Raw genomic sequence first — 12,060 nt, 5'->3', positions numbered from 1 at the left:
CTTTTGCCACCTCTTCTCTTGTTGAGCTTCATGCAGAATCTTCCACAATGTTGCTTCTGAAACTCTGCTGCCTTTTAATCCTGGAACTCATCAACTGTAGCCTGCTGGCATCCTCCCCAGAGCAGGATCTCTAATCTGTCTTTGCTGCTGTAACCAAAAGAAGGCTTCCTCAGTAGAGGTGCTCAAAACCAGTTTTGTTTTGTTGTGTTTTGTTTTTTTCCTCCCATCATCAGCAGGACAAAAAGGGTCATATTTTCACAACAATGTTGACTAGGAGAAAAATTCTGTTATGATAATTTTACTGTTCTTGTTTCTTCAACTGGTCCTTCAAGTCTGGATCAGGTATAATTTGATTTGTACTTATCTTGCCCTATAAGTTTATTTAAGTGGCTTGCTTTCTGCATAACAAAATTGGTGTCAGCTCCTTTTCCTCAGATTAGATTCTATTTATTCTGTAAGCAGACCTATTGAATTTTAAGAAAGTATGAGAAAGGATAGTGGAGCCTGGTCTGCCTCTTATTTAGTTTATTGTTACTCTTAAGTGTTTTGCCTCAAAACTGAAGGAATAGTTGAAATTATTTACTTTTTTGTATATCCTTTTTCTGTCTTTCTCTTTCCAAGTCTGGATCGTCATATGCAGACCCATCATGGACACCATAAGCCGTTCCGTTGCAAACTGTGCCCATTCAAGTCCTCTTATAATAGCCGCCTGAAAACTCATATACTCAAGGCTCATGCTGGTAAGTTTTCTGTCTCAGTTTTGCAGTGCAGCAACCCAAATGGCCCGTATGTTCTTGTGGCTGTTCAGAGATGCTGGTTTGAATCACGTGTTTTGTCACGAAATTTGGGTAAGGTTTTCAAAGGCAAGTCACAATTGGCCAGCCTACACACCTGTTGTAATCAGTGAGAGCATGGATAGCATTATTGGAAGGACAAGAGTTTAAAACTGTGATGAGTACTTTAATAGCTTCTTCCTTTCTTGTATTATTTTATATGAATGATTTATTATTATTATTATTATTATTATTATTACTATTATTATTACTGGTTTCCAAGAGAATTTAATCAGTTCATTTATACCATTAGTGTCTTAATGGATTGGTGGTAAGCTTTGCTTTGCTATGTTTCTATTTATGTTTGTGCTTTAGGTGACTCTGGGAAAAGAACTGTGGATTGCACCTTGTTTTTTGTATAGTCTTACACTGGCTTTTATGTTAAAACCAAACAATGCAAACTTTGGGAGTCAAGTCTGTGTCCAGCAGACTGAGGATGGCATGATTCTATTATTATATATGGAAAATTGTCTTGCAAATTTCTGTATTGCAGTACGGAATTCTTACAAGCAAGCAAGCAGACATGCTTCTGATGAATAGGAACTGGGAAGGTGGTGTGTCGTACAGGATAAGTCAACTTATTGTGTTGCACCTTTGAATATTAAAAAGTATGAGACTCAGAATTTCCTCATCTTTAGTTCTTTGCCTGAGACTTTTGACACCATCACTCCCTAGGCATTGAAAGGTTGTCAGAAGACTGGAATCAAAACCTATTGCTCTATTGGCTAGAGTTGCATCTTTGTGGTTAAAAGGACAAAAAAGTAGCCCTGGAACCACAGTCCAAACATGCACTCTAATGCAAATAACAGAACATCATTGACCAATCTAAAAAACTGCAAACTAGTCCAGGTGTTAAAACATGCAAGTAGAAACTCCTGGAACATGTGACAAAAAGGTTCCTCTATTATTTGTTTACACATTCACATTTGTCATATACTGAGGTTAGGGTGGAGTAGGATGATGGGAAAATGGGGAGAAAAGGCAGGATGAATTAATAGCTGTCTGCAGATTTTTTTTAAAAAAAAGTAATTGTCAACATTAATCCAAAGGGACTTTTCATCTACAAAAATGTAGGAGGGATTGATGGTGTCTTGAACTTCATTTCCTGTATTGATTTCAGATTTCACAGAGCTTATGCCAGGACCTTTTTCTGTACTTGGATGGGTATTGCGGATTAGCATAACTTTTGCCAACTTCCTGTTGTATGGGACCATGGCATTGTGTCCCTTCTAGGAAATCCAACTGTATGCAGCAGTTCGTGTTTACAGAGTCAAAGACCCTGTATGTCCTGTATGGAGGTTACATGGTTCTTCATCTTCACCAAACATAAAGTAACGTTTTCTTTATGCTATTGTACAGTTGGGCTGCTTTGTGTTACGTTGTTTGATCCTTCCAGATTTTTAAAGCCAAAGTTAGCATGCAGCTGATATTTACTTCACACTCCTCTTCATGTAAATCATCGATTTATTTATTGTGAGTTCACGTTCTTGAACTTGATTAGTGGACACTTCTTGAAGGACTGTGTTTCACATCATACAAAACCACAATTTTATGTTTGCCTAGATAGTGCTTGCACAATGGCTTCTATAATAGGGTTTCCAAAGGCTAATGGTATTTCTGCCTCAGCCCATTTCTACCAAATGAATATTCACATCACAGAAAAATTGGTTATATGTTTTTCAGTCAGAGCTTTGCTGTGTTTTGAGTAAATCCTGCAGAAATATATACTACTGAATAAAGATGATATGAAGACTTATCCTCAGACTCCCAGTTTTTCAACACTGTGGTTCTCTGAACTTCTCTTTTGTCACCATTTTTTTGTCTCTTGTCAATCAGCCTATTTAGAAGTGGAAACTTCAGTCGCCCCTGAATTTTTCTAACGTCCCCCGGAGATCTTTACAATTCAATACAATCCTGAACTCAGTCTGCCTCTCTCCCTTGTTTTCTGGAGATGGGTCAGAATTCAGTGGGCTATAAAATGCATTCTTGCCTAATAGCTGGTACCAGTCAGTGTTTCTAGCATTTGTTTTTCACCCAGTATGTGCCTTTGGCATGGAGCATAACAGTTTGTAGCATCTCTAAATGGGCTGTCTGTTGTTTTCATCTGGACTTTTTCACCTGTTCTTTTTTTTTTTGTTTTTTATATTTTTGAGGGGCTGTTGTTAGCATTTTCTAGTGTCCTTGCTTTATTAGTCATGACATTGGATGTGCTGCATGCACAAGTGGATGGTTGTAAGACAGAGTATTGTCCCTGCTTAGTTTCTGTGTAATCTGGAACATAATGCTTTGAGTACATATTGGGTGTTGAGACACACCACATATTTTTTTTTATTTTTTTATTTGTAGGTGTTTTAGTATAACTGTTTTATGAAATGCAAAACTGGCAGTCAAAAATGTACAGAAGACCTCTGTTAAGCCAAACTGTAGCATCTCCTCTGCAGTCAAACACATTCGTTCATGCTGATGTCCACCTGAACTGATATGGCTGAATAGTGTGTATATTTATTAGTTGTGTCTAGAATGCTTAATATGTAATTGTCCTTTATTTGTTTTAATGTCTTGTGGTGCTTTTAAGTTAACAGTTGTTCAGTGCCTACTGTGGTCCAGGAATCTCTTATACTGACAAACCATGAAGGTCTATATCTGTATCTCACTGGTATCTTTTACCTTGGAGTTTCCTTTGTCCTTTTACTATCCTGTTCCATTGAGCAACTTGTATGTGCTGTACAAAAAAATCTTTTATTTCTATTTGTAAAAAGGTAATATGTAACTGATAAAATATGCAGGTGAGGAATTCCATATGAAAAAACATATGGGACAGTTTCTTGTTTCACCATTCCAGACTCTTCAGTGATCTGTTCTTTTTCAGATGTACCAAAAGGAGGGGTTTTAAGAGTTTGTACTTTCTCCCCATGATTAGCATAGTTTTTCTGGAGGAGAGGAGTCGGAGTTATTTTTTATGTAGGATGGTTACTACTCTTTTGAGATGTGCTTACTCTAACTTGCTGCAATACGTGTGTTTTCACATTCTTTTTTGGTACACTTATTTCCAGTGTTGGAAACAATGCTCTTTGAGAACCTTGTCTGCTAAATTTGTTGAGAGATGGAAAACATGTTATACTTCGTTCGTTACCAGAACTCTTGTGCTTTTGTTACTGTTCATGAGTATTTCACTCTTCCATTAGTTTTGGCACTTTATGTACAACTCGTATGTGGCCAGTGTTACTCTTGGACCTGGAAATGGCACTTCTAAAACAATAACTTGGCACCTGCATAATATCATATTGTTTATGTTGGGATAGTTTCACTTTATGTTCCAGTTGCCTTTGTGCTTGATGTAAAACAAATCTTGTTTCAGGATTTGTTTCCCCTTGTTTGCTGTCTCTATGGCTTGAAATGTATTCACAATTAAATTACCTACTGTTCATTATTTCTATTCTTTCACTTCTTTTGGTGCTTTTTTATAATGCACTTTCACATAGCCTTGCAGATATGCACTGTTCTTGGTATTGCCATGTTCACTTCTTGTAGTAAACCAACCCTGACTTGATTACCAGTTCTATGAAGATTACCTCTGCCCATTGGTAGGTTTTTCATAATGAAAATGCGACCTTCCCCATACGTAAATGTTCGCCCTGCTCTTTTTTTCTTTTTCTTTTTCTTTTTTTTTTTTTTTGGAGGAGCCTTTGTTAGCATTTGGTAGTGTCCTTCTTTCTTCATTAATAGTGATGCTGGATGTGCTGCATGCAGAAACAGATTACTTCACCCTCTCTGGTTGCTGTGTTTCCAAATAAATTTGGAAGTGCTATGGTTAAATGACACCATTTTCATCCCTGAGTCTGTTTTCTTCTCATACCATGCAACACAGGCATGCTAAAAGTCTGGTCTCATTTTTTGGCATTGGTCACTTTGCAAGGATCTGCAGTTGTCAGGAGGTGATACTTTGGTCCAAAGCAGGTGTCTGTACCCGCAGACTCCAGGCTGCTCCAACAAGGAGACACACATAGCTTGTTCTCTTTGGGATCAGTCTTTCACTGAAGAGCCCATGGGAGTTTTACTGCCAAGTTCAGTAGAAGTATGGGAACCCCATTTTGTTTCTTTTGTGAGCTGATGACTTGCCTGTATTTCGCTCACCCAGGTGAACATGCCTACAAATGTTCCTCCTGCTCATTTTCCACCATGACAATCAGCCAGCTGAAAGAGCACTCCTTGAAAGTGCATGGGAAAGCACTGACACTACCAAGACCCCGCATTGTCAACCTTGCAGCCTCACACGCCCACCACACCTCCAAGAACCACACTCCTGCTGAAGAAGTGGAGGACTCTAATGGTAAGAGGTGCCTCAGAGCAAGAATTTCACTGTCTAAGGTGCCACTTAAAATTTTTATTACAAAAAACGTTAGAGCAGGTAACTTGTCCAAAAAGCAGCTTCATTTAATCATTAAGAAAAGCTAGAAGTTGCATCAAAACCAAGAGTAAACATGGTATTGTAGAAAGTGACCTGCTTTAAATCCTCACCAGTTCATACTACATTAATTTGTCCTGTCACCAGTTGACTTTGGATTATGTCAGTGCTGGCTTCTTAGTAGAGATTTAAATTGTAGAAAATTTTCAAAGTCAGAGCTGCTATTGATAGCAAGTTGGGAAAGGGATTATCTAATTCATCCGTGCTCCTGAGAAACACCCTTTTACAGCGAAACCACATGATTAATCTTAAAATATGAACCTGTAATGATAGTAAAAGTAATTATTCTTCTTGTCCTTGCTACAGAGGACACCAAAAGTACCTTCAGATACTAAGCTCCATCTGCAGGAAGGAGAATCTGAGAACCATTTTCTTTTCCATGCTTTCTTTGAAAACTGTTAATCCCTTTGTGCTGAAGGGGTATGAAGAAGATATTTGGAAAGCAGCAGAGAAAGGGACACTGTTAACAGAGAAAGTGCAGACTCATGGGAGACAGGTTGTGTGGTATCACAGCAAGTGTTAAGGCTTTTTAAATGGTAGCTTATGAGAGATGTTTTAGGTGTCACTTCCTGCTGATTAAGAGAAGACCTGGTCTTTGGGAAGAAAAATATTAATTCCTGGATGAGTTGCATCAACACGGGAGGAGAATGTAGGTGACTATAAATAAAAGGTTCAGACCTGCAGATGTTCAAGGAGCTGGGAGGGATGAAGCGGCTATTAAAAGAGGGAAAAAATACCTTTTATTCCAGAACTGTGGGAGGTTCTTAGTGTTTTTGTTTTTGTTTTGCTTGGGTTACAGACAAACTGATGATGCAGGTAAATACTATCAGTAATCATTCTGCAACATTTTTGGTCTCCCCTCTTCCTTTCTTCCCTTTCTTACCAGAAAAGATGTGTGAATTGAGAGTGAAAGATAAGAAATAAGTTCAAAAAATGGCAGAAAGTAATTTAAAGAAAAATTTAAGAAAAATGGCAGAAAGTAATTTAAAGAAAAATTTAAAGAAAAAACTAATCAGCATAGAAATACTTTACTGAAGGCAAAGAGAGTCATGAATAATATTTTTGTCATTCCACAAGTCACTCCTGGGGTCAGATTCAGAATCTTATAAAAAGATTTTTACTAGCTGCTCTCAGACTACCTTTTGTCAAATGGTTGTCTGGAACAGTGCAATGAAGACTTACTCACTGAACTTTTATTTTTGCGAATGCTATCTTAAACTAATACAACAAGCATAGTACATCTTGTATTCTGCTGATTTTTAATTGCTTTGTTAAAAAAATATTCTGTTACTGACTAAGAAGTGGAGAATAATTTTTCCTAGTCTTTCCTGTGTGTTAACAATCTTTTCATAGCAATGGTGTGCTGAGAGATACAGAACAATATTTGAATTTGGGAAGGGTCGTTCATTTACTTGTTTTTTTTTATTATCCCAGGAGCTCAGAGACATGGTTATTGAAGTTAAAATTTGGGTGCAGATCTCTTTGAAGATAATTTTACAGCCTTTAGGAACTCTTCCTAAAAAGATTTAATATCATACTCTGTTAATGTTTCATGAGGCTCACTCTGTTACCTAGATCAGTATTGCAGCCTGAAATCAAGGCAGAATTTGTCCCAATTAGGTTGTTCATCTTTAAACAGGGTTAATAGTTAAGTCACTTTGACAATAATAGAAGCCACCCACTGGGGAGCTAGTCAGACAAGTACAGGTGTTAAAATAATTGTGTTAATGTTTTCAGCATTGCTTGAGGAAGGATAACCCATTTTTAGTAATTTTTTTACATTATGAAGTCGGTTGCAGATCAGATTTATGACAGCTGCTCTTATGACATAATTTATTTTTGATTTTTAGAAGGGAATAAGTCAATGTTTCTGTGGCTTAGGCCTACAAGTTGCAGGTGATATGTAGGACTAGAAAAAGTTTCATGTGAAGAATAGAAAATGCAACTCTGTACAGGCACTGTTATGTTCAGCTGGAGCCAATGTTAAGTGGGGCTCACATGTTGTAGAGTAGTTGGATTTTGTCTATATTAGTGTGTATAAATAACATAGATTGCAGGTTGTGATCAAGTTAATTCACTGGGAATGCAAAATTGAAATAGGGCTCAGGTAGAAGGCAGACAAAAGGTTGCCTCACATTGCTACTAGCTTGTTTTGTAGGTTGGTATGTATCTAGCAGGCTAGTATAATTGAAATGGTTGCAGAAAGGGTCTGTTCTTGTCTGTAGATTAGTATTGTGGTTGGAATAGGAAACAGAACAGTATGACTTATGGAGATTTGAGGAATTAGCAGAACTCATCTTGCCAATTTTTGAGCCCTGTAAAAATGCAGACAAGGGTAATGAATTGTTATAGCAGAGTGCATGTCTGAATAGAACTGTTCTGGGACACCAGCCCAGTGGAACTTCTGCTGATTTTTGGTGGTGTTTGTGTTTGATTTGGTTTGGTTTGGTTTCCTGCAGAGATTTTTCCTTGAGAGGCCTTGCTTAGAACATTTCTTTTATTATTTTAGATTTATCCATTCATTAAAAGATGAGAATAAATTTCTGTGACTCATCTCTTTTTAATTCTGTATTGGTGGCAGCAAGCATATCTGAAGTGTTCAACTGTATATCCTGGAGATGTTTCGGGTGCATGATATGCTTTTAATGGGAGTCGATTTGAAGTGGAGTAGGTGCTGAACATTTTAGGCAGCTCCATCCCTGGCAACTACATCATCATTAGAACGCGTAACAACTGATTCCGTACTTGTATACCTTTCTTGGGGCAATAGTGTAAAAAGGTGATTGTGTGAGTTAGCAGAGATTACTTTCTTACAGAGGCATTGCAAGATGCTGCTTCTTGTATTTTATCTCTCCTTGCATGTTGGGTGATATTTTGGTGTGCAAGGAACCTGTTTTCATTGTATCCTAATCTAACTAGAGATAAAGCACCAGTTTTTGGGGGGGCTGGGGTGATGGGGTTTTGGGAGGTGTTTTTCTTACAAACAGCCACAAAAAAGCAGTGCAAGATTTTTCTGTTTGTTTTGCATAGCACAGGGACACTGAACGATTTGTGGTATCCAGGTCTTTTAGAAATGGTAGTATTACCATTGTGGTAAAATATTCTTTTGCTCTTCCAATTGCTTACAAGTATTTTTCCTCTTGCAAGAAGGAAATTGAGGTGTTGGACTATTCATTTCCATATGTGTGACTGGCTTTTTTGTTTGTTTGGATTTACATACTTATTTGCCCTTCACACTGAAGTGTGGCTTAACACTTTTGAGAACTTAAATGGTAAAAATGCCATGTAAATTGAAATATTACAAACTGCTAGGAGGATTGGTTGAATCCCCTAACAGGATCTGTTTCTGTGTTTTTTCAGAGTCTTTGTGAGAACCAGAACTTATATTGATGTTAATCTCTGCCTGGAAGGGTTGTATGGATTTATTGATGATACTGTTATCCTATGGGGCTGTATGTGTCACAGATAAGGGTTTCCAGTGTTGAATTGTGCAGGGTCAGCTATGTTCCCATTGACTTAAGTGCAAGGCAATGGAATCCTACAGTCTACATTGTCAAGGCATAATATTAGAAGACTACCATCTCTTCCAATAAGGAAGCGTTGGAAGCAAGGCAGAGACACAAAAAAAAAAATGTCACTGAACACTACAAAACAGGAATAGGGAACAATAGCAACAGGTATTATCTGTAACATGATCATCAGCTAAGGAGAAAGCACATGGCAACAGGCACTGCTTGTGTACTTACTGGTGGACTGCCTTTCTCCTATAAACTAGAGAACTCAATGAGTGCAACCTATTGTCCAAAAGCCCATGAAGTAGAATGACTCAGTAGATTGATAAATAGTTTCATGTTTTGCCTTCATCCTCAGCAGAAGCTACTTGGGAGCATGTAAAATACTTGCCCTAAATTGTCCTGGCTAGTACTGCTGCTGTTCTTAGTAGCTCTTTATTTTGTGAAAACAACCCCTTTGGCTTAACTACTTTGTAGAGCAAAGTAGTACCCTTTATTCGTATGGCTGGCAGATTTGGAGCCTCATAAATTTGTTTGTATCATGACTGTATGCAATAGTTCAAAATAATAGTATCTAAATTTTATTGATTAAGAGTATTAAATTAGCAAAATAAAGTATTAAAGTGAAAGTGATAAACCAGACAGATCTGGATGTGGCTTCTACTGTCTGCTCAGTCATTTTGCTATTGTACAAGATCATTCCTTTTTAGTGGCAACCAGTTCTTGAAGTGTAGAAAGCAACAGGCTTTCTGTGTGCCCTTGGAGCTCAATAATCATGCTTTTCACTGTTGTGCAAACCAAGTGGGATCTATCATTAATACCAGCACACATCACAAAACACATGCAGGGTCAGAGCTAGAAGATTTTTTTTTTGAGTTTCCTAGTACTTGATATGTCAACATCTTCATTAAATTTAATTACTTGCAGCAGGAAATGCGTTTAAAACTGCTAAATGAAACAGCCAGTGCCCTGTTCCATCTTATTCTGAACTTTAGCCTTTGCCAGTGGAAAAGAACTTGGCTTCATCTAGAGACTGAAATATAAATACATTTGTTTGCTTTGCCAGAGCTAGGCCAGGTACAAAGCTGCTTTACTAAGACCAGTTTCTGGGATTGTTGCTTAAGAACTGTGAATCCCTTCCCATTTCTGTACGGTTTTTCAAAGTGGATAATGCATAATCAGGATGTGTGTCTTCTATGCTACTTGACAAATGAAATCCTGAGGGTGTAGAGGGCCTTTAGCAGGTTTGCTAAAGCAATTTCATATACTCCCATGATGAGAGGAGAGCAGTGGGAAGCAAGGAGCCTTTTCAACAAAATTGTCTGGGCTGATGCCAAGAAGGTAGGATTGTTACAATGATTCACTCAGTCCTAGAGCCACGTATCTCTGTCTTCCTTCTACCTTTCAGAACAGAGGCAAGCTTTCCATATGCTCAGACATACTACCTTTGTTTTGTTTTGTTTTTTTTTAAATCCATACCATAGTTTGTAGCTGATTTGTTTATTTCTATTCACATACACAGCTGCTTTCAATAAGGGATATTTTTCTGACTTTCCAATCAGGGCAGAAGGTTCCTGTCACTCTTCATCTTTGGTGCTGTTTCTCTCTCGTTGCTACAGTGTCTTGGTGGTTTATGGCTGCTGCTGTTTTGGGAAGACCACAAAAGTCAGAGTCCTAACAGCCTGGAAACCTTGTATTGGAGCAGAATACCCTTTTCTTTGTATTTAGTTCGGGATTTCTGTTCTTTCAGAGGGACAGGCTTAGACCCCTCAGTTTTAATGTTTGAGACCTTTTTATTTCACCTTTGTTTGACTGGGGAGGCAAAGGGCCAGTAGTGATTACAGAGCACAGTCAGGCAAAGCAGCTTCAATACATAATTGCTCTAATTGCAAGATGAGTTGGAAGGATAGCATCCATGTTAAGGATGCAAGATGGTGATCTGCTTATTGCAGAACAGAAGATGTGTCTGCATTTGTAGTTACAGTCAGACTTGTCCTGCGTGCTGTAGGTGCCCTGTAGGAGTGATGCTGCATGTATCTTCTCACTCTGAAGTATCAGATTAACCCTTCTTCCTTGCAGGCTGCTTTTTTTCTCGAGCCATGTTCCTTCTTTCTCTAAGCTAGACCAAGTTCCTGCTTTACCCTCAGACTTTGCCTGTCTTTCCTTCCCTGAGGTGCTGCCAGTGGCCACACTGCCTGTTGGTGCTTGTTAAAAATCTCCAATACTTGTTGGTGTGCCTTACTTCTTGTGGTCAGTGTTAAACTAATTATCAGAGGTTAGACCACACTGGAATTTTTCTCCTGCATCAGATTGGCAGGGACTGCTGCAACAAGTACAGGACTTGTTCACCTCCAGGTTTACTGATCATACTCCTCACTGTTTTAAGGACCTAGGGCACTGGGGATGATGTTGTTCTCTGCAGCTATCTTCCACTGGTGTATAGCTGTTTGGCGTCAGGCCTTTTTCTATAGCGTGTTGAGAACATCTTTGTGGCTAGTGAAACAGAGGAAGATGTTTATTCTGTCACTGGCTATGATCAAGGGGGTGTCAACTTGCTGTTCATTTTGCTCTTTTCTGGTCCTGAGCTTTTTGTGCTTGAACTGAATAGGTAAAGGCAAAAATTGAGATTCCACGTGATGGAGAAAGGAACTCATGCACCGGGAGAAACTTGCTGCCAGTCTTCGTATGGATTTGGCCAGCCTGCTGTGATAGAATTGATGCCATACTGAAAGACTTGCCTAGGGCAGACAGAATACAGAATAAGTTGTTTGGGTGGATCAAGTAATAAATGAAGGAAGAAACATCTTCTGGATTTCTTCTGGAGAGACAGAAATTACCTGATTGCACCCATGGGGCAAAGAAAGAAGCATACCTAGACTTCTGGGTTTTTTTGTTTGTTTGTTTGGGGTTTTTTTTGTTTGTTTGGTTGTTTCTTTTGTTTGATTTTGTTTGGTTGGTGTGGGGTTTTTTGTTTATTTTGTTTTTTGGGGGGTTGTTTGTGTTTTGTTTGGTTTTGGGGGGAAGTGTGTGTGGTTTTTTTGCTTGTTTGTTTTGTTGATTTTATTTTTTTGTTTGTTTTGTTTTACCCTGACAATTTTACTTTCTTTTGACTCTGATTTGTATGTTCAGGATAGGGGACAAAGTGGTAGGGGATGCTCTCTTAGCTGTCATGTACTTTGGCTGTCCCTGGAATTTGTGATCAACTCTACGCAAAGTAAAAAGGATGCTATTGCTGTGAAGGGATATGTAG

General features: G+C 38.4%; 1 protein-coding gene across 1 annotated transcript in view; it reads left to right on the top strand.

Moving 5' to 3' along the window:
- ZNF462 (zinc finger protein 462) overlaps nucleotides 1–12,060 on the top strand; it is a gene marked incomplete at both ends in the record, with an annotated part of 51,748 nt that overhangs the window by 11,835 nt on the left and 27,853 nt on the right. The window contains 2 exons of the mRNA XM_080362643.1: nucleotides 622–740; nucleotides 4,972–5,163. Coding sequence (XP_080218769.1) covers nucleotides 622–740; nucleotides 4,972–5,163 — 311 coding nt within the window. The remainder of the gene's footprint in view (nucleotides 1–621; nucleotides 741–4,971; nucleotides 5,164–12,060) is intronic.

Source organism: Nesoenas mayeri (genome assembly GCF_963082525.1).
Source record: "Nesoenas mayeri genome assembly, chromosome: Z".
Lineage (NCBI taxonomy): Eukaryota > Metazoa > Chordata > Aves > Columbiformes > Columbidae > Nesoenas > Nesoenas mayeri.
Note: the sequence above shows the minus strand (reverse complement) of the source record. Positions and strands in the feature narration are given on the sequence as shown.